Source organism: Simochromis diagramma, unplaced genomic scaffold (assembly GCF_900408965.1).
Source record: "Simochromis diagramma unplaced genomic scaffold, fSimDia1.1 OVJJ01000685.1, whole genome shotgun sequence".
Taxonomy (NCBI): domain Eukaryota; kingdom Metazoa; phylum Chordata; class Actinopteri; order Cichliformes; family Cichlidae; genus Simochromis; species Simochromis diagramma.
In genome coordinates, this window is record NW_024387477.1 from 3,126,817 (window position 1) to 3,149,251 (window position 22,435).

General features: G+C 40.7%; 2 protein-coding genes across 3 annotated transcripts; one reads left to right on the top strand and one right to left on the bottom strand.

The window, feature by feature from the left end:
• Positions 1-1,394: 1,394 nt before the first annotated feature.
• Positions 1,395-3,014, top strand: si:ch211-39i2.2 (uncharacterized protein LOC449866 homolog). Its single transcript, XM_040016282.1, has 2 exons — positions 1,395-1,662; positions 2,222-3,014. Exons 1-2 carry the CDS (start codon positions 1,494-1,496, stop codon positions 2,662-2,664), a joined length of 612 nt encoding a protein of 203 aa, XP_039872216.1. The 5' UTR covers positions 1,395-1,493; the 3' UTR covers positions 2,665-3,014.
• brd8b (bromodomain containing 8b) lies at positions 2,855-18,272 on the bottom strand. Of its 2 annotated transcripts, XM_040016277.1 has the most exons (19): positions 18,171-18,272; positions 16,416-16,512; positions 15,901-15,970; positions 15,705-15,754; positions 15,466-15,588; positions 15,297-15,377; positions 14,778-14,842; positions 13,632-13,801; positions 13,155-13,346; positions 12,677-12,770; positions 12,110-12,252; positions 10,390-10,825; positions 10,264-10,301; positions 9,979-10,178; positions 9,599-9,691; positions 9,207-9,275; positions 8,803-9,088; positions 6,658-6,702; positions 2,855-4,601 (listed from the first exon to the last, which is right to left on the bottom strand). In XM_040016277.1, the coding sequence occupies exons 1-19, from the start codon at positions 18,187-18,189 to the stop codon at positions 4,542-4,544; spliced, it is 2,331 nt and encodes a 776-aa protein (XP_039872211.1). In that variant the 5' UTR covers positions 18,190-18,272; the 3' UTR covers positions 2,855-4,541. The 2 variants fall into 2 exon arrangements, with proteins under 2 accessions (XP_039872211.1, XP_039872212.1); XM_040016278.1 differs by lacking the exon at positions 6,658-6,702.
• Positions 18,273-22,435: the final 4,163 nt, after the last annotated feature.

Here is a 22,435-nt window from a genome sequence, read left to right on the forward strand (position 1 = left end):
GCAATGCATGATTTATGACGCCATCATGTCTGGACTTGAAAACAACACTGTGGGATTCAGAGGAATCTTGTGTGCAGTTATAAGAGTTAGATGGATTGCTTAAACCTTTGGATCTGCAGCAGGCCACTTTTAGATAAATTCATGAGAACAATCCAAACCCAGAAGCCCAGATGGGTTAAATATGTATCTGACAAAAAAGGTAATTTTACTGCATATGAATAATAAACTACCACAAACCTATTAGCCCAATGGAAGATTTCTGTGTGAAAGCTGATGTGGTATTCAACTTGACACCACAAACACCCACTGTACTGACCTATATTTTCGTCACAGGCTAGTATATTTCCATGGCAGCCTGTATGCCAGGTTCATTTATTAGTATTTTTTTAGTGCTAGTAGTTTTTTAAATCAGGTATTTAGAGCCTTCATTTACAGACACATGCTAATACAAATATTCTACTACAAATAAAGGTCCTGGAGCATAACTGAAGAAAAGTGAACTTTGTGTGTTTTCTACAATTTTTATAGACAATAAATGTTACTTCCCATATGGTTTTCTGGAAAAATAGGGAAATATAAATTATGTGGAAAATCCAAATATTCTCTGTTTTGATCTTGAGTTTTCAAAAATCATGTATGAACTGACTGTAAACCTTATTCAGCTTATTTACTATAATGAATGGTTGCCTGCCCACTATTTTTTTTTTTTTTTTTTTGGATTATTTGCTACTTGAAAAAATATAAATTTACAAACCTTTCTCCAGGAAATCTAAAAATTTTGTATATTACAGGGTTATAAAAATAAATGTTAGAAAATGTCATAAAATGTTTTAAGAAAATACTCTTCAAATGTGTGGGAATGGAGTTAGAAAATAAACACAAATACATCAAAAATGGAATGTTTTTCATGAGGTAAACTGAAAGGAAAATGAAATTCAAAAAGAATAAAAAAAAACAAAGGTAAAAATAGGTAGTAAAAACAATGTTAATTTAAGTCATTTTACTAATTTTTTCCATTATTTGATATATTTTGGTCCTTTTAATGTCATAATTGTTTTAATGTGTCATTTATCTTTTTTTAATCTATTTAGTCTTTTATTAATATTATTTTGTAGGCTGAAACTTTCATAAATATATATAGTTAAAAACAATAGACGTGTACAAGGCACAAAATATTACAAGGTAGGACGATACATAAGTAAATATCTCCATTTAAAAAAATTAATAATAAAACTAAATATTACAAATAACTACTGAGCTTTTACACCAACTTTCTGCAATCTCCTCGCGCGTTGCGTGATCCGGAAATTTCTGGCTCAATCCACCAAGCCCCGCCCACACGTGCGATTGCTCAGCTGACGCAACTGACAGCTCGGGTATAAAACCTCCGCGCTCACAGCCGGCAGCCGCTCAGCTCAACCAACTCGATACATGGAGAAGATACAGACCAAACGCTCGGAGGAGATACCGGTGCTTCACAAACAGGAATCAGGATGGTCTATAGCTCGGCTCTGGTCTTTGGACACCTCTTGTCGGAGGAAGAAAACGTCGTAGAGATGATAGAAAAGTGCTTTTGTCCGCTAAAGATAACAGGACAAAAGATGAGTTCATCCCGGCGGGGAAGCGTCGAGAGCTACGAAGAAAGCGAGAGCATTTCATCCTGTAAGTTGTTCATAAAGTTAGTGTTTTGTTTTTTTTATATACTTTTATCCAGTTTTTTTTTTTTTTTTTTTTAAAGGCGAAGGTTCTTCCTTAAGTGCTCCTGGTCTAAGTACTCCTCTCTCTCTGGCTGGCAGAGCCTTCAAACACAGCTAATGCTATTTAAATATCAATGGTCCAAAGTAAACCATGGAACCGGTTGGAAGTAACTAAACCTTCGCGTTAGAACAATGGGGCATTGAACTGGCAGTGCTCGTTCACGGGACACTCGTCTGATGCAAGCCCTTCAGCTTTTGGATCAGCTGATCACTTGCTGAGCTTTTCAGAGCGCTTCCTTGTTCGCTGCTGATGCAAAGCCTTTATTCTGGTGACGTACTATATTAATTGCAGCTTTCACGTGATTTAAAATCTGTCCAAAGTGAATTGATTCAAGGGTCTGACACTCAACGTTGCTAGTGTAGAGAAAAGGAGGGAAGGAGGGACCCTTTGACGTGGATATTAAACTCTAATGAGATGGTGTGACTTGTTTCTCATTCTGACGCTGCTTTGTCTCTTTATTCAGTTGCTGACCTGGACGCCGGTCTGGAGCACGAACAGCGGCTTTTCCAGCAGGTTGTGACTCAGCAGATGGAGCGTCGTCTCACTGAGGCCAAGGCTTCCATCCTCAACTGCCAGGTGCTCCTGCTGCCTCGCCACATGACCACCAGGATTAGTCAGGATGTGGTGCATGCCTCTGCTGATGAGCCCTGTGGGCTCCGGGGGGCCTCCATCAAGCTCTACATCGATGGCAAAGATGGCCTGAAGTACATTGGGAGCATCTTCCCCGATTCCAGCGTCACACCGACCTTCGAGCTATCTGTGGTCTTCAAGGCAGAAAGTGACGGCTGGCCATCATTCAAGAACATCTTCGATGCCAACAAAGTTTTGAAGCTGAGACCAGAGTACCGGCTGGTCAAGAGGAAGCTCTACTCCTCTGCCAGTCCTGTTGTTCATGACTTCAACTAGGGGTGAAGATGAGATGCTAAACCATTACCCGTGTGTAGTTTTAATCATCAGCTACATGTAGTCTGCCATGTACTGGAACCTGATTGCCTTCCTGTAGTTTTTAAAGTGAGTTATTTATTTTTCTGTATGAAACTCTGACAGGAGGCCCACAGTATATATATAAATTTTATTTTTATTTTTTTTTTCCCCCCTTTCCTCTATTCTGTAGTTGGTGACAGTATTTTTGCACCAGTATTTGAATGTAAAGATGTGTACACTGGAAGTGTGTCAGTACAGGATTGGGCAGGCCTCATTCCTGAAAGATGCCTCTTAATATACAGAATGCAAAATAAACTTTTTGCACAACGTCAGTGCTGTGTTGGCATGTTTCTTTTGAACACTGGGATCACACAGACCCTGTGATACCATCATAATTACAGACCCATTTACAGGTAATAGAAACTGTTAATAATCCCGTTCCTGATTACAATAAGCCTGAGGGCACAAACTGCAGTTACCAGGAAACTCTGTTCCCACAGAATGAATTCCCCTTGTCAGGTTAATCATTACTCAAGAAATTCAAAGTGAAATGCTGCTTAAATCCCAAACTGATCCCTTACACGTTTAGATCAAATCTTTATTAACAAATTTACACAAATGTATCAGCTACCCAAACACAACTACATGAACCTTTTCCAGTACAAAACTTCACTCCTTGACACGCATTACAAAAATCTTTCCTGTGCTCTATACACAGCCTACATCCTAAGTAATAAGTGGCAATGATTCAGCAACAATCTGTTAAAGCCCATTAAAAATACAGCTGTTTTGTCAAACCACTGGTATTTAAAGCTGCTTCAAGGGCAACTTTGGGCCTTAGTGTATTTCCTTGTAAAAGAAGGGCTTTGACATTTGAGGTCAACCTAATTAAATATTTTGTAGAGCCGGGTAATGTTTTGAAAGCCTTTTTTTGGTGCTGTCGATACCTCAGGTTAAGAGCTTGTTGCCAAACATCAGTGGCAGCTCTGCTCAGTGTTGAAAGTGTTACACTGAGTTTAACCTGTGGCTGAATTTTATCTATATTTATATAATTACCCTTATTATCAATTGTACTCAGAAGTGCGATCAGTAGAAAAGTGAAGGAGCTGCAGTTTAATGGGCTGAAACATGCACTGGTATACAATGGCCAATAGATTGAATCAAATCAATTAAATTACTATTAATAGAAGACACAAACCACAATTTTGCAACCAAAAAGAAAATCAAATCTATTTTATGAAATATTTTAAGTAACTCTTATTTTACCATTATGCTTTAGCAGTGATCAAACTAACAGATTTCTTTGCTCGGGGTGGAGTCAGCCCAACATGCAGCACTAGAAGACTCGCTTTGAATTTGTGGAACTATACATCATGGTTGCTCATGTGGCCATCTTCGTTGTTGACGTCTGTTCAGCCCAAAGGGGCTGAGCATAATCGGGTGCAGGACGTATGCACGACTCAAAGTGATCAAATCTGCCAAGTAGAACTCATCTGGCCCGTTCCCATCTGATCCCAAACAAACTGTTGCTGGTGAAAGTATTGTTCTCTATCCACAAAGTCCTTGTGTTGCAGCAGGGGCAAATTATGACCCCCACTACCCATGCTGGTGAAATTATTCTTGGGAAAATTGGTGCAACATCCCATGGCGCCCCATGAATGGGAGCGGAGAAAACACTGTACAGCTCTCTCAGACACACACACACTTATGTCCCTTAGCATAGGTGTGTGTGTGTGTGTGTGTGTGCACACAAGAACCAGGCACATGGAGACGGCACAGTCCTCTTCAGAAAACGACCAAAGTGACCAGTAAGCAATCAGCTGCAAGATTCGAAGAGCGGCTCTCAGCCCCCTCTTGCACTACTTCTTCATCTTGAGGTCGGCCTCCATGGCACTCCGCCGCCCCCTAGTGCCTCCATCCTGCAGCAGAGACACAAAGAAACGTGGAGAGAGAGAAAGAGCACGCTTAACGTAAGGGTGTACAGGTCAAAGGTCAGGCAGGCCCTGTGGCAGGCCTCCTTGTGTCATTGAGCTCCGCACAAAAACACAGCACAATCCACCCTGGAAGGCATCGTTCCCCAAATGATGAACAGAAAAAATAATCATGAGCAAAATAAAAAGAAAACAAGGAGAAAAGAAACTGGAACATGCAGAGATGCTAACGCACATTAACGGAAAAACACAGGAAACTGGCATTAACCGAAGGTCGACGGAAGCTTGGGTGATGAAAGTTACCTGTGTGTGTGTGTGTGTGTGTGTGTGTGTGTGTGTGTGTGTGTGTGTGTGTGTGTGTGTGTGTGTGTGAGAGAGAGAGAAAGAGTGTGAGTGCGGGATGGGAAAAATCTTTGGTGCAAACAAAAATGTAAACGTTTATGAGGGTGATACAGACAGTATTTTCAAAGATATATGAGAGTGTCTGTTTGTGTGTGTGTGTGTGTGTGTGTGTGTGTGTGTGTGTGTGTGTGTGTGTGTGTGTGTGTGTGTGAGAGAGTGAGAGAGAGAGAGAGAGAGAGGGAGAGAGAGTGAGTGAGAGAGAGAGAGAAACTGCAAGGAAGAGGAAGAAGTCTTTCATTTCTATATCATCTGTATGGCACATCTATAGAGCACAGGATGGGCGTAGGCTCACGGCCCATCTCTTATGCATTTAATCACTTCTACACTGCTGAGTAGTTGACGCCACTTTAATAGCTCAGTGGTTTAGAGCAACAATCTCTTTGAATCTGCCGTCATAAGTCTTGGAAAACCTGACTGATTAGATTGGATCGCCACTATGAGGAGTGGTTATTTCAACATGCTGTATATAAAAGATGGTCATTTTACATTAACCACTTGTTTACAAACAACCACTGTGAAGCAATCTGATATTCTTATATCAGCATTTTTTGACACATAAAACCCAAACAATTTCCTCACATTTGCTATGTGTTGTATGTTTTTACTCGTCTAAATCAGCCGGTTGTTGTGTTTGTGGTGCTATGCTAACAGGGTGGCTGAAGCATGCCCTCTGTTGGACAAACTATGTAACATTCACACTCATGGCTGTAGGGCGTTTCTCCCATCTCTTTTTAAATCTTAACTTACCAGCCAATAAAAATACACAAAAAAAGAATAACCATCCTGAGGGCAGTGCGCCAAGTTACAAGCTAAAACTAAAGCTGCTCCCTTAAAACTGCATCACAGAAATACCTACTTATAAATACTATGTTAAAAACTGAAGCCAATTTTATGGATAATTAAATTAAAAGACTCTAAAGGGCACCAACACTATAAATGCAGATGACTTGAATTATCCATGCTGAGGCCTAACAGAGTTGTCTCTGCTGGCGACTGTCTATCAAAGTGTCCACACCCACTTTTACTTAAACACAGTCTTTCAGACAGGGTAAATATTATATCACAGACACCAAAAATATTTTTTTCTATTGGGATGAAAAGTGATATCTGATTATCTGATGTAGAGTTGGTTATTTTAACATGGGAGTCAATGAGGATTGACTCACTTTTAAAGCCAGTCTCAAGTGGCTCTTTAAAGAACTGAAGGTTGTGTCTCTTTCCCCATTTATTTGTGAGAGCCACAGGATGTTGCTTGGTTATTTTACATTTTACATTTGATTTTACATTTGTTTTTTATTTTATTGAGTATTTCCCACCAGTCTGAAGTGCGAGTGACTTCAACTAAAATTGGCCAGTTTAGGTTTGTAATATAGTTTGCAAGCTGACTTTTGCTCCTATCAATCTATATAGTTTTTATTTTCTGACTGGTCGTATTAGTCCACCTTTAATGACCTTCATGGCGTCTTGAATCCTTACTGTCCTCCAAAGCCGCTTCAGTAGAAATAAAGAGAAAGATCAGAGGTACAGACAGGTGTGTGCAGTGTGTAACACTGTGTATGTGTGTACATGTTAGCTTTGAGACAAGCGTGTACGGAGCTTGGCCTGGCTCTGGTGAAACTTGAGCGAGAACCTGAATACTTACAAAAAGAGAGAGAAGGAAAGCAGGAGAGGCCATTGGGACACTGTCCTGTAGGAGGACAAACATCGGAGTGAGAAAGAGAGAGAAAGCACACACAGGCGTGAGAAAGCAAGTTTCATACAAGTCTGCGTCAAACACAGAGACACGCTCAGGAGATGGGGGTCCTGTTGACTTCAGAGCTGCACATACACAAACGCACATTTCTACACAACATCAAGACACACACACACAGTCTCTGAATGCAGACTGGAAATATTAAGACTCATGGAGATGAAGAGCGTACACAAGCAGGCACAAACAGAAGCAACGCAGAGGTGTGAGGACCTCTCACAAGCACCGCACCACAGTTTGCACAACTTGTTAAAGTTCTAAAACGGAGAAGTTGGACTTTGCTGTGAAGCAGTTAAACAAAACACTAAAAGTTTACTACATCTGTAGAAATATTTGTTAAATATATTCTGCAAAATGTATCTTTAAGTGTGGACTTTCCAAGAAAACATGACATCTTCCCAAAATGTGTTGTCTGAATGTTTCAAATTTCCATCATATCCTATTAGACACACACTCAAGCGTTCAAACAGGAGAAAGCAGGGTGCAGATAAAAGATGGATGTAGCCACTGTGACAACTGTGAATGCAAAGCCCAGTTGTAAAGCCTCAAGCGGAGCTTTTACGGCGTCATTTTATTATTTTGAAATCAAACATGACGAGCGAGGATTGGATCTGACTGACACATTCAGGGACGCTGCGTGCCACGCTACAGCTTTATCCTGTTTTTCACTCTTCATAAAATGAACCTCATGTTTTATTAAGACAGTCATCAGAAAAGTGTTTACTGAGGTAATAGATCAAAGGAGCTGAAGTGTCATTTTTCCACAGACAACCTTTTGTCACCCCCTGCTGGCGATAAGAAGAAATTAATGTTTAAGGCACTTCCACAATGACTCCATGTTTGAGAACAAGAGTGGAAGAAAATGGTTAGCTAGGATGAAGTTACACCCATTTTTTATATGCAATGTATGGGAGAAAATAACACACACACACACACACACACACACACACACACACACACACACACACACACACACACACACACACAGTAGGAGATGCAGAGAGAGAAACAGGAAACAGAGCAGAGGGTCAGAGATAGACTAGAGAGACAGCAGCGGTGCAGCCAGCATGCAGGATGTGAATCAGCTGGGAAGTCAAGATTAAGAAAGTGCACTTACAGCAATTAGAAGAGACAGTGCTGTGTAACAAAGTGAGCATGCCTAACTTGTATGATGCGCATCAGTGCCGACCCTTTAATACATTGGCACTCTTAACTCCTTGTGTCCTAATCGCACCACTGGTTTCTGGTACTTCACACCACACTGACACAGTACAGTAGCATCACTCTGGGATCGTAATGTGGAGACAGGGTGAGGTGTATCGAGGTCAATTCTTCAATAATTTCTTTTAGAAAACTAGTCCATTTGTCATATTCTATGTGACATAAATCAGAACTACACTGACTGCATGGTCACTTAAATGTGTGCTGAACCCACAGCTTCCTCAGGTTTCATATGCTGACAGTAACTAAAACAGCATGTCTGTCTGTGACATTTCACAGAGCATAACTGACACGTCCAAAACATTTAATGAATCCACTATTTATGTTTCTTCCACATGAAACCAGTTTTGAAATGACTGCCAACTGCAGCATGATGGCACACTGAAATTATGGTCCTGATATACCAAACACATTTATCTACACCAATATAAAATGCCCTTAATAAAAAAAAAACCTTTATGACTCCATAAACTGGAAGTGCTATCTGTGGTTTACAAGAAACAGCCAGTTCTGGGACTGTGCACTTCCTGTAAATAATTAAAATGCATTAAACTTAGATTCGATTTCTCCACCTTCTCTTGGAGGCGGGCAGAGGGACTGTTTGCAGTAGCTTTGCAGGCATCATAAAACTCTAAATACCTGGAAGAACATTTATTGCACCGATCTAACAGGAGTCACAGCACTCAGTGTTGGAGAGAGGCAAGAGTTTACAGTGTAGTTACAAAACATCAGCACTGGCATGTGTGGAAACTTTCTTTTGCTTTTAATAAAGAACTCTTCTTCATCACAATCAGACTTGTCTGCTGCTCAACCCACCTTCTCGGCTGGCTCTCCTGGTTTACGATTTCCCTCCCTGCCTCGGAGGCTCTTGGCAGAGATGGCGCTCTCTGAGGTCTGCATGATGAGCTGGGTGGCCAGGAACTGCTGGACGTGCTCCAGGACGTCGCGCTGCATCTCCAGTGCCATGTGGTACACGTCGTGGTCCGACGAGTTGTACATGACGGCATTCTGAAACATCAGCATGATGTCGCGCTGGAACTCAGCGGTGGTACGGATAACACCGGACTCGATGTTCTTCTTTATGGCGGACAGGTCCATGGGTCTGCGGCAAGAAAGCAGCAGCAGTTAGTTTGTTTTGGTACTTTAGTTGAACAGTTAGGCTGCAACGATTTTTAGCTGAGCTTGTTTCAAAAATGAAGGGTGTGTGTGTGCGGTCTGACCTGTGTACAATGCTGTGGTAACCTGGAGCGATGTCATCTGACACAGGCTGTAGGAAGACGCTGGCGTACCTGAGAAACACAACATTAGCAAAAGTAAAACACCTGTCTCCTCTCAACAACGTGACCCGGGTTAATCTGTAGGATTCAAGCGAGTCTCTAACTTCTTTAACTGACTGGAAAAAGTCAAATGGTTTCATGCAAACGCACTGCAGAATGTCCAACAATGTAGTTACTCATTCAATCACACCAGCTCGATACAAAAAGCTGGAAATTGATGAAACTTACAATAATAAGCCAAAAAATAAATAAATCAAATGAAATTGATTTGAACTTACTGACCAAAAAAACAAGACTTGAACAATTTATTGTTGAGCTCTGGTACAAAGCTCTACCTGTGATTGGCTGCAGCTCTCCACACCAGCATAATAGCTTTCTTCCAGATCTTCTGCGCCTGGACCGCCTCCTGGTCTTCGCCACATGTAGAGCTGACGCAGAGAAAGAAGAGAGAGGCAGTCGGAGCAGAGTGGGAGAGAAAAGCAAAAGAAACAAAAGCATATACTGTTAGACTGTTAGCTCAATGAAAATGACAAAAGTCAGCTAAGTTTGATCCATTTTCAAAGAAAGATTTCCCCTAATATTTTTGTTTAGAAGAATAGCAGGGGTTATTTCAGGAGAAACAGACTCCTGGTTTTACTATTACTGGTAAAACCAGGGACAGGGTGAATATTTTTGCCTACGCCCTTTCTGGAAGAATAAGCACCTGGACACTTACAGCTGGGAAGAAGAGGCCGGGCTGCTGGCCAGTGAATCAGCAGTGTAGCGCTGGGAGGGCGGGCCGTATCCATCCTCACTCTCACTTGCTGCCCGATCCACCTCAGATAAATATGGACCCTCCCCCTCTCCACACTCGTCCTTCAGCTCCATCGCTTCTTCGGGGTCACCCTCGCTCCCTGCCTCCTCCTCCTTCACCTCCTGGATTCAAGCACACAGAGTAAAATAACGGTTATTCTTGTTATCATATGCCGTCCACACATGTACGTAGCCTTAAATGTGTTACCTTGGACTCTTTCCCGGACACAGAGCTGTCCTCAGAGTCTGTGGGACAGAAACGAGGAGACAATGAGAAAACAGAAATGTGTGAGCATTTCCACTGTGGGTATAGATTTGTGTGTAATCCACGCACCTAAGCAAGGTGGGTTGGGCTCAGGCTGACTCCACTCCTCTCCTTCACTCTTCACTGTAGCTTCAGTGACTTCTTTGACCACGGGCCCCTCCTCTGCGACTTCACTTGCTGCTACACCATCATCAGAGGTGACAGAAGAAGTGACATCACTTCCCGTCACCTCAGGTCCTTCATAGTTTCCCTTAAGCGGTTCTTCCCTTTTAGTATCTGGCTGGTTTTGTGTCTCCTGGCTGGCAGGTGTCGGGGCTAATGTTGCGACCATATCCTGAGGTGTCTGTGGGGGGGCTGACTCTTGGATGGTGGGTGTGGGCTCTGAAGCTTTCAGCTCCTGGGTCTCCCAGGGGCCAGGGAGGGTGTGACCTTCTGACACAGCCTCTTCGCACAGAGAGAGAGCTGCTTCCACCGCAGCTGCATCCAAAGCCACAGGGTCATCGTCCTGGGATGATGATTAAAAAGATAAACCATTATGTTGTTTCAGTGTTTCCCCACACATGAACTTTACATGGGGAGCCAGGTTAGTGAAAGAGCAGGTATTAGACCGGCTGACTGTCAGAGCAGCAATGAAGTGTCTCCAATTAAAAAACAACAACAAACAAACAAAAAACAAGAGGAGTTCTTAAGCTAACCCCCAACCTACCGAAACCACCAGCGATAACTCTTAGTCTGGCCTCTTCCTACTGACCTGTCAGACACATGTGACCTTACTGGGATCACTAGGCTCCTTCCAGTATGGCTCTCATACTGGTAGGAGTTCATTGACCACACTAAGGTTGTGATCGTTACATCATGGGCCACATCCAGCCTACTTTGATCTTGAGACAGCTGTGAAACTCGCCTTTCTGAGATGTCTTAATATTTGAAAAGGCAGTGCAATTTCAACAGCATGTCTTAAAGAAACGCTGATGTAGCAAATGAGAAAAATGTATTAATGCGACTCTTTGGGTTTAAATTGTAAGAAAAAAATTCCAGAAAGTTCTGGCAAAGTTTTTATTAAGTCACAGAAAATATGTTTTAACTGTGGAACCACTAAAAACCACAGAAACCTCTACAGTGAAAACACAGGAACCTTTCTCTTATTTAATTGCTAAGCTATTACTTAAGTACTTTGGTGCAGTGTGAAAGGCCTCTTTAATTTACGCCCTCCTTCACATTTTCCAAAGCTGTCCAGTGGGCCGGACTGGAGTCTTTGCCTGGCTGCAGACTTTATGTTTGGCACCGGCTCTAGGGGTTGGGTGGGCCAAGTGAATTTTGAGATTTTACATTTTTCCATGCATCCAAAGGAATAAAGAAACCAATATATTACTGGAAAAAATCCCCTTTTTCTTATTGTGAAAATTCAGTTGCTGTTAACGAGCGATTGTCAGTACTTCCTGTCTAGTGCTCTCCTGTAGGCAGTCTGTTCAGGTTGCTGCTGTGACAATCCTCAGTGTAGTTATGCCATCTACAGGCAGTCCTTGTTCTGCTCTAGAGATTCTTCAGGGCCACTCTTAGCTAAATGCTTAGTCCAAGTCTGACAATGGGAACATAAAATATGGCAAATTTCATTCTTTGTTTTCCAATTAACACTAAATATTTTCTAAATCATATTTTCTTGTATTAGTTTGTTTTTAGTGTCATTGCCTTAATCAACGACTAAAATACTTGATATTAAACCTACAAAATAAACTCTGCTCCTGGTCATATTAATCTCAAACGAATGCAGCCCCTACACAGTACGTACCTTCTCTTCAATGATGGCAATGATGTCTCCCACTGTCTCCAGGTCCAGTTCATCACCAATGTAAGACACAGCCACGAGGTCCTCTTCTACTAATCCCGTATCCTCATCGAGCTCTGCCTTCACTGCGGCCTCTGCTTCCCCCTCTGTAAACCCGTGCAGGTGACGAAATAAGAACACAAGCATGCAACAACAATCTTACTGCAAAGTTAAGACCCGTATCTCCCTCTTTGAACCAGGAAACAATGACTAAAATGCAACAACGCGGACGTGTGACTTTATTTAGAAACAGACTGTAGAAAAACACGAAAAAAAGGAGGAGAAGATACATGCAACAACGTTCCCCCAGACACCCCCAAGACATTTAGTGTTACTTTGAACATGCTCTGTCTATCTTAATTACAAGTAACCAGGAGTCACGATGCCCAGTTAGGTTTTGTTTAACCTGCTTTTTAAAATCAGGACATTTTTAGGAGCCCCATGAATGCAATTATTTCCCAGGACAGCAACCAGGCAAGCTGTAAAGAAAGTAGCTCCTGTGTAATGTGAAACTTAGTTAGGTGTGTTTACCTGTGATGATGTCATGGCCAGGTGGTAAGGCAGTGGCTGCCGTAGCAGTCTGTACGCCATTAGTTAGGCTTCCAGTGGAGTCGCCCTCTGCAACCTGACATCAGAAAAAACACAACAACAAAAACACCAAAGTGAGGTTTAATAAAAAATATCAGAGCATAAAAGAAGATTTAAAAGAATACTGATGTTAGAATATCACAGTAAGGCTTTATTGCCCACTGAGTGGATTAACTCCTACTTTCATTCTTTGAATGTTAGTATTAGAATAGGTATCAAAACTCAGTGGCTTAGCCAGGAATTTAAAAATACTCCAAATCGATTTGCACTTTACAGATGCATTTAAATGATTTGTTTTCACACATTGCTGGTTTTCAGGTATTTTACAGAACTGAGTCTAAAGCCTTTGAGCGAGACTCGCAGCTTTCATTGTAATCACATCGTTTCTGGATGTTATGAGCCATGCTAAGTTGCCTCTCACCAGGCGAGGGCTGGCTGAGATGAGGTTGCCTTTTTTCAGCAGTTCTGACAGTAGAGGTGAGGGTGGCGGTGTGACCTTCTGGGCTAGGAGCCTTTTCTGTGGCGAGTCATCGACTAGAACAGCGAGTCCACCATCTTTGGGCCCAGGTCCTGGAGGGTCTGCTGCTGGCAGAAACACTCCTACCCCCTGAGCCTGACAGACAGCAGAGAAGTCATTGAGACGGAGCGAGATGATCTTATTCCTCTGACTTGTAATGAGGCAAAAACTATAACCCCTGGGGCCGAATATACTCATGTTTAATGTTACTGTAGACGTCTCCATATTCACTGCAGTGAAACATGGTTTATGTTGCTGTGAGCTTGGCTGAAATTCATCTCTTAACAGAAAACAGGGACTCTTATAAACTCATTTCCCTTCACCATCATTCTTCTATCCTGTGAGCTAAACAAGTATATATGGCAAACTAAGTGTTCTTACAACTGAGTGGGTGGTGGTTGTATCTTCAGAGACACCGGCTCCTGTATCCATGGGTGGAGTGGGCACTGAAGAGTCAGTCTGAGAATCCAGGGTTGGCGGGCTGGCACCCAGGGGAGACCGTAAAGTCACACTGGGCAGACGCTTGGGTGTGTTTTTCACTGCCTGGCGAGCTGCGATACAGACAGAAGACCAGAGTGGAGGTGAGCATGACAATTTTCAAACTCTCCTTAAAAACAAATCTGAAAAAAGCAGCAGAGAAATCCTGAACATCATGTGAGAGGATCATCACTCCAACCCAAGCACTTGAGTGAAAGACGCTCTTGTCTTAAGAGAAGAGAAGTTGCAATCTTCTGAGATATAGATGCATATAATTCCTGCTTTATTACATCCTCTCCATTGATTCTGATCTCACATCTATGTTACCCCTAAGGTTTTTATTAAGCTTCCCTCCCCTTCCTAAAAATATCAAACTATAAATTACAGCAAAGAATTTTTCTACTTCATCTTCATGATACTCGGTTTGCAGATGGTCTAAACTCTATTTTTAAAACGTTTCCTCTATCCAACAACCTCAAATAGCCATAAAATGTAGAGTGCAATAGTCCAGGAGAAATAAAATGCCTGGCTACAGAGGACCTCTCATCATTTTTAAGAGTGCTATTGTTTTCAGACATCCTAATTCCCTTCTAGTATTGTCCACATAGCCAAAACCACAAGGGCTTTGCAACAGGTCGGCTACATGTGTGGGCCGAGGTTCGACGTGTGATTTGAATCTTCCTGGTTGCACGTGGATGTGAGAGATGGTCGTCTTTAATCTTAGCTTAGAGTTCGTGCCAACAAGGGAAATCTTTATGCTAAAAAAACGTGTAGGTACAAAATGAAGTTCTACCTTCACAAATCTGTCCCTTAGTTTACCAAGATCACAGGTTTCAGCTTCATATGGGAACTTTGTTTTTATATCAAATGACTCACTCGAATTTTAATAGTATGACATATATACTTAACTTCAAACTCTGACAGATCTTACCATAACATACAGACAATGGCAACACCCACCACAGAGCAACAAGTTTGCAACTAATTCTTCGCCTTTTCCTAAGAAATACATGCACCAGCCTTCGTAGAGTGAAAGTGAACCTAAACTACCTTGGTACGCCATTTCTGTGGCTTTCCTCTTCTGCTCTGCTTCCTCCTCGTCCTGCTTCTTCTTTCTAGGGAAGACAAATTAAAAAAAAACAAAAAAACAAAAAAAATGAGCAGTTTATGACAATATAACAGTTTGTATACAAAACTAAATGAGAGAACGCCCTCATTTATCTAAATAACCCACTCATCTACAGAGATACAGACGCAGACATATACTTTTTTAATCCCACATTGGGGAAATTTACTTGTTACAGCAGCACAGACAGAAGAAAAATGTGAATAAGAGATATATTAGAAAACACACACACACATATATATATATATATATATATATATATATATATAAATAAAAGAACAGTGTACAAAACATGTATAGTTGTTGGTTACTGGCAAACAGAGCAAAGTTCTACTGGCAGCGTTCTGCAAGATCTTTAACACACTGGAGTTGGTTGTGTGAAACAACTATCATGGTAATCCACCCATTAGGTGGAAGCACTATCCCACAGATAAGATGCTTACAGTGTGATCTCTCCCCAAAGCTCTTTCAGCTGGGAGTCCATGTGACCCATCTGTATCAGATCCACCTCCTTCTTCAACTTCCTGTTGTGATTAAAACAAACAAAGCAAAAAGGGGTTAAAGTTCAGATATCAAAGTTGTCAAATGTTTTCCCTTTAAGAGTTTATGTACCTGTACTGCTCTTGTGTATCTCGTATAAGTTTTTTTAACTCCTCTATTCTCTCAGTGGTCAGCCTACGAACGATGACATCTTCAATGGTCTCGACCACCTCGCCCTTCTCACCGCGCTTACGCCTGGAACAGGAAAACACACATTTTGAGTCAACTCTCAAATTATTTTTGAAATGCATAATAATATTGTTTACTTTTTATATCTGCACACAGATGTGTGTACACACTGTAATACTGACTTAGGGGCTTCAGTAGCTTCCAGCAGTTCTGAATATTGTGAGGCACAGTGCTGAGAAACAGAGAACAAATTATTCTTATAGGTGAGCAGAGGAGATCAGTCCAACTGCAGTTACACTCAAAAGACAATGTTCCTGAAGACTTATGGAAGTGAAGTGTGAGATAAATTCACAAAAGGAATATTTGTTATGCTCTCACCTTTTGTGAGAACCAGTCTGGTGGACGGCCAGGCTCTGCGAAAGGCTTGATGGCTCTACTTACACTTACCCTGGAACACAGAGAGTCTCCTCAGACTAAACTCAAGCATTAAGCAGATAATCTAACAATAACACACATTTTCAAGCATTGTTAAGACACTCAATCTGATATATTCTAGTACGATGGTTCATTTAGACAAAAATTGGTAATCTTAGGGAAAGCACAAACTGTTTGCAACTACTGATATCTTAAAAGAAATGGTACAAAACCCTCTGAAGATAATTTTTATATTATATGGCTCATTTTTAGGAGAACTGCAGAAAAATAGTGGTATATAATGATAGTAAATACAATTACAGTTATATTTATCAAACAAGATCCTTAAATCATTTTACATATCTTCTCCTTACAGCATTTCTCCAACACATTTAAAATATGAATATGAGGTCCCATGGGCAAACTAAATCTCTCTCCCTCTCACACACACAAAAGTAGCTGAGCATATTTCTTTTTACCAGTTTTGGTCTCCGCTCCTCATAACAGAGGAGGCCAGGCACAATTTCTCCCTGACTGACCAGGGCTCCGTCGGCCCCACATTCAGTATCTTGTGTTCTGTTGGGGGGAAAGAAGAATTTATTACACGATTGACTGTTTTTCCTGCTACTTTGTTGCTACTAGCTAACAAGCCACAGGGTGCCACAAGCCAGTACACAGTGTACTGGCTTGCCCCAAACCCAGATGAATAATGGAGAGGGGTGCATCAGGAAGAGGATCTGATTTAAAATCATCACCAATCCAATCATGTGGCTCATTAGTAAGATCTGCATACTGGACTGGTCAGGAGCCCACAAACTGCAACCAGTGCTGCTGGCAAGCAGAGTACCAGTGGAAACTGTGCCACTGATGAGTGAAGACAGATTAGAAGAAGGCCAAGGTTAGTGTGTCTAGAGTCAGTAACAGAGAAATTTTGGAGCGTGGAGGATAGAGCAGGGACTGGGAAAGGGAGATAGCTGACTGATTGGATATGACCAGAGGAAAGATAATAGATATACTGAACAAAGGACGCTGAAGATGGAGCTACAAGACAGAAAGAAAAGGGGAAGAACAGAGGGAAGATTCGTGGATGCAGTGGAGGAGGACTATGCAGAGGGTGGTGCGACAGAAGAGGATGTTAGGGGTTGGGTGAGATAGAGGCAGATGGTCCAGATGATCCACTGTGGTGACCCCTAAAAGGCACAGCTGAAAGAAGCTAATTGAAAACCTGTATTTTAGGGCAAAAGCAATGGCACAAAAAGAGCCACATAAAATATGAGACATTCCGAAACAACTCAGTTAACTTCATTCTGCCACACAAGCTTCCATCCAAATTGCAAAAGCATCTGAGGGTAATCTCAGTAACTGAACATAAAATATATGGGGCTTGTGGTTACGTGTAGTAGTAGTTCGGCCACATTAGATTGTAACGTTATGGCTTTGTTATTACTAGAAATATTATCTGACTGCGTTTTGACAATTTTAACTGAGTAAAATCCCAATTAACATTTTTTTAATTGAGTGCTATTTTACGGAACTTTCTATCCCTGCTTACTTGGTCAAATACACACAAAAACATGTTAAAAAAAAAACTAGTATTTTTTCTAAGAAGAACACTATCATCAGTCACTGATGACGAATCAGTCTCTGCGGACTGTCTCAGTTTTTTTTAGTGGTTTGTTATTGTTTTTTCCCGAAGTACCACACATACGACGGTCCTGTTCCCGTACAGTCAATAAAAACCGTTCAGATCGTAATATGTTGAAAACGTTATTTTAAGTTTAAAAATATAAAAAACCAAGGGCAACGGCGTCAAATGAATGATTTAAACGTCTTTCGTTATTTAGCCAAGGTAGCTAGCTAATGCTACACTATTGATATTAGCGTGGGTATGCTAATATGATTACAGCAAAGCATTCCTCACGTTTACTGGGGCGTGAATATAAGTTAAAACACACAACCCTATCAAGAGACGTATCACATACATTTCTAGAAAAAAAACAACAACATACGCATTGCTAATATTTAATTTATAGCGTTAGCTTAGCATAGTCGATTAAGGGGGACACATTCGTGAGACACACACACACAGGTAAACACGGTGCAACGTTTTAGCAAGGTAAGGGGCTACAGGTTCTGGCTAAAATAATCTAGCTGCAAGGCTTGGAGTTTGTTTGCTATTACTACTATCTATAAATGACGAGGAAAAACAGAAAGACTTGAAATATATTACTCACTGCCGATACCGCTCGCCATTGCTTTTGTGACGAGGCCTTGATCACAACTTCCGCCGGACAGGTTTCAACGGAACACACAGTAAAGTCAATCCAAGCGAGCGGAACAAATGGAAATTTGATTAAATAAATAAACAAACGAAGATTTAAAAAACAGTGAGGGATACTAGGAGCTGTTTCATTACACTTAAGCAGAGTTGGAAATACTTCGTTACTGTAACGAAATACAAATACTCCGTTACTGTACTTACGTACGATTATCAGGTATGAGTCGTTTTTTTTCTGACAACTTTTTAATCATACTCCCTATATTTTTAAAATAGGCTCGTAACTCTTGTTACATACAGAATAGTTAGACATATTCAGACACACAGAACCAATGCACAATGCATGGTATAGCACAGAACCATGTACATAATGCACACACACACACACATTTTGTCATTTGTTACTTGATGGTTGTTGTGGCTAACCTAACTACCCCTGCATAATTCAAATAAATGTAACTACTGATTGGAAGGTTGGGAGTTTGATCCCTGGCTGCTTTAGCCTATATCCCCAAAGTGTTCTTGGCCAAGATACTGAATCTAAGTTATTTCCAGCATGATTATCAGAGTGTGAATGTTAGATAGAAAGCAATTAAGATGTATAAAAGGTGCTTGTGAAATACATAAATTTACTAATCGAAATATTTTTCTCTTTGAAAAACTAAAGTTCATGCCAAATTTTAGCCATACTTTCAGATCTCTGGCACTGCAATGGGAACCCAAATGGCCCCCAGTTTTGCCTGTCTTTTTGTTGGTCATCTGGAAGAACAAATTCTATATAATCACCAAAATAACCCTTATTTACCATTCATTGTATCTTGGAAACGTTATATAGATGACGTATTTCTACTCTGGAAAGGACCAGTCTCTATATTACTAGAGTTTGTAGAATTCCTTAATGGACACTTTGCAGGCTTACGTTTCACCCTCAATTACAGTACTGAAGAAATTAACTTTCTGGACATGAAAGTAACAAAAAAAGACAAATCTCTGTCCACATCTCTGTATTCTAAACCCACTGATCGGAATACATTATTACATGCTGCAAGTTTCCATCCGAACCACCTCAAAAAGAGCCTCCCTGTAAGCCAGTTGATTAGACTCAAGCGTATCTGTGAGACTCATGATGAATATAATGAGAGTAAAGAAGAGATGTTAAACAAATTCAAAGAAAGAAAGTATAAAGAGAACTGTTGAAGTTCTGCAGAAGAGAAGGTGAGTTCAGTAAGTAGGGATGTCTATTTAACAACCAAGAAATCTCCAAAACATAAACCCAACCTTATCTTCTGCACAACCTTTACGCCAAAAACCAGAACAATTAAAGAAATAATTCTAAAACATTGGCATATCCTTCAGAATGACCCAAACTTATTAGGTACCTTCAAAGAACCACCAATGATAACCTACAGGAGAGGAAGGAATATTAAAGATAGGCTTGTTAGAGCTTACCAGGACCCTATTACTCCAGATAAAACCCTGATAACCCATAACCTACATGGCAATTTCAAGTGTGGGGCATGCATTAATTGTCAATACACCAAAAATGTTAAATCATTCAAAGACCCTATAGGTGACAAAACCATTGCCATAAAGGGCTTTATCACATGCAGAACTAAAAATGTAATCTACATGATACAGTGCCCATGCAATAAAATATATATAGGAGAAACATCCCGCCCTCTTAAAGATCGAATTAACGAACACAGAAGCTCGATCAAGAGGAATGATTTAACCAGCCCTGTTGCAAGACACTTCAATGATAAACATCCAAATTCACCATTATTTTTCCTAGGCATTGAAGCCATTAAACTAAACCACTAAAGAGGTGGCAATATAAATTTTATCCGGGAAAAAAGAGAAGCATTTTGGATATTCCGTTTTAAGAGTCTGTACCCCAGAGGTATGAATGAGGATTTTTCATGAGTTTTTATGAACTACACCTTTTATTTATTTATTTATTTTTATTTATTTTATTATTTTAACCAAAGGAGTAGCATTCTAGACATCTCACTTTAAGTCCACATTTTAAGTCTAGATTTTACATTTTAGAGACATAAATAAGGATCTTTTAACAAATGTGTTCCCATGTTATGATGTAATCTTGTTTTCTAAATTCAAACGTACCTTTACCATTAAAGACTGTCCTTTTTTTGTGTGTGTGTGTGTGTATATTCATAGCACTCCTTCTTATGCATTTCATGCATGTGTTATTTTCAGACATATGGGGGTTATGTTACCCCCCCTCCTCCTCATCAGTAATGATCTAGTCCGGTATTCACTTGAGCGTAACTTAGCCAATTAACCAATACCTACCTATTATATGTCAGCTGACCTATCTATGAAGTTTTGACTGGTTAATTTGAATTTTTTTCTGTTTCCTGTCTTGTATTTAAGCAATTTTTTACAATGTTTTACTATGACCCTGATGAAGGCCACAAGCTGAAACACATTGGTCAATTATTAAAGTTGTTCATCTTCCCTCAAGTGTTGCTGGAGTTCCTGCATTGTGAATTCTTTCATCCTCTCCATGCACCTTGGAAGCAGGTGAAGGTGTGCCAGACTTTTTTTTTGCTGAAATTTTAGCCAGTGCCGACAAGGGTGTATCCTTCAGCGTCTATTCAGCAATAATAAAAATAATGGAATACAGGAATAAAAAAGCCCTGTGACACACTGTCGACCTGTCCAGGTCATGATCATGGTCATGATCATGTCATGATAATCCGACCGTGGATGTTAAAAGACTTCCTAACAAATGTTGTGAGGTTGACAATTTTGAGTTAACATTAAACACTTTCTTTCCAAATGCATTGAAAAACCTTCTAGCTGTTGGTTTGCAAAGTTTGTGTGAGTGGCACGGTAGTGTAGTGGTTGGTACTGTTGTCTCACAGCAAATAGGTCCTGGGTTTGAGTCCAGCAATCCTTTTTTTTTTATGTGGTGTTTACATGCTTTCCCTGTGTCTGCCAGTATCCTATTCAAAGATCTGCATGGGGTTACATTAATTTTACATTGGTTTTCTCACCTTGTGGTAGGATCCAGCCCCTCCGCTACCCTGAATTATGCTTAAACGCCTTCAAAATGACTAAAAGCCCCAACTTACATCTTATACAATGCAAAATTCTTCGTAGAACACACTGTACAGGACAAAGGTTGTTCCAAATGGGCTTTACACACTCAAACATATGCACCTACTGCAAAGACAATTCTGCTGTTTAGAGGTTCTGGCAGAGGATATGTGAAGACTTATACACATGGTTTAGTTGCTGTATCCAAGCCTCACCTAAGCTGTGCATCTTAGGTGGCATAAGTGAACTAGATATGGAAGCAGATACATCACATATACTCCTCACTTCCTTATGCATCACTAAGAAAACACAGTTTCTGTATTAATCAAATCAATATAGAATTTTACTTCTAGATCACATTAGTCTGGAGAGAATGTCTGCCTCCAAAAAACCAACTGGGTGAATTTGTTTCTCTCTGGTCCCCACTGATCAATTCCATTATTCAGTGAGGGTGGTTGACTGTAGACTGTAGCCCTGTTTCCTTGTATGCCTTACAGGCAGATGAGGGTGGTCTCTGGGACTATGGGTCTCTGGGACTTATATATAAGGGGCTCAGGATATTCTCTAAATAAAGGACAGCAATTTATATTTTCTCTATAATATTTACTTTGATTCATAATTTATAAAAATCCCAGTAAATTGTAAACAGGTTCTTGATAGAATCCCTCAATTCATCCACTGCCTGAAAAATAACTTCCAAGTCAGCTTCCTCCTGATTGGCCGTCTCCCATAACATGGTTTGAACAGCTGGAGGTGGACCTTCTGTCGTGCCCTTAAAAACAATTCAAATTAGGGTCAAACACACATTTATTAGAAAGGACAATTAAACACAAGTGCTCTAGTTCATAGCTTGTTGCCTCATTTCTCAATGATGATAGTATCCTATAATCCTCTGCCCCGTGTGTGCACGCATCATGCATTGTAAACAGTAGAAAGCTACTTTTGGCTGCTTCCTTGTTGCATGGGGTCACCACAGCTGTGCATCATCGACTTGGCAGTTATCAAGCCGGATGGCCTTCCAGACATAAATCAAAGGGGATTTGGATCTGCAGCAATCTCTATCCGACCAAGCGACTGTAAACCACGACACTATGCATGCATTTATGTAAACAGTGACCACAAGAAATTAAAATCCAAGAAGCAAGCAGTCACACCACA

Excerpts from the sequence above, each read along its gene's own strand:
- si:ch211-39i2.2 (XM_040016282.1), top strand. The coding sequence starts at position 1,494 with ATGGTCTATAGCTCGGCTCTGGTCTTTGGACACCTCTTGTCGGAGGAA. Across the intron at positions 1,663-2,221 it reads AAGCGAGAGCATTTCATCCT|TTGCTGACCTGGACGCCGGT; the intron begins GTAAGTTGTTCA and ends CTCTTTATTCAG.
- brd8b (XM_040016277.1), bottom strand. Across the intron at positions 13,347-13,631 it reads CAACCACCACCCACTCAGTT|GCTCAGGGGGTAGGAGTGTT; the intron begins GTAAGAACACTT and ends GCTGTCTGTCAG. Across the intron at positions 10,179-10,263 it reads TGTCCGGGAAAGAGTCCAAG|GAGGTGAAGGAGGAGGAGGC; the intron begins GTAACACATTTA and ends GCTTGAATCCAG.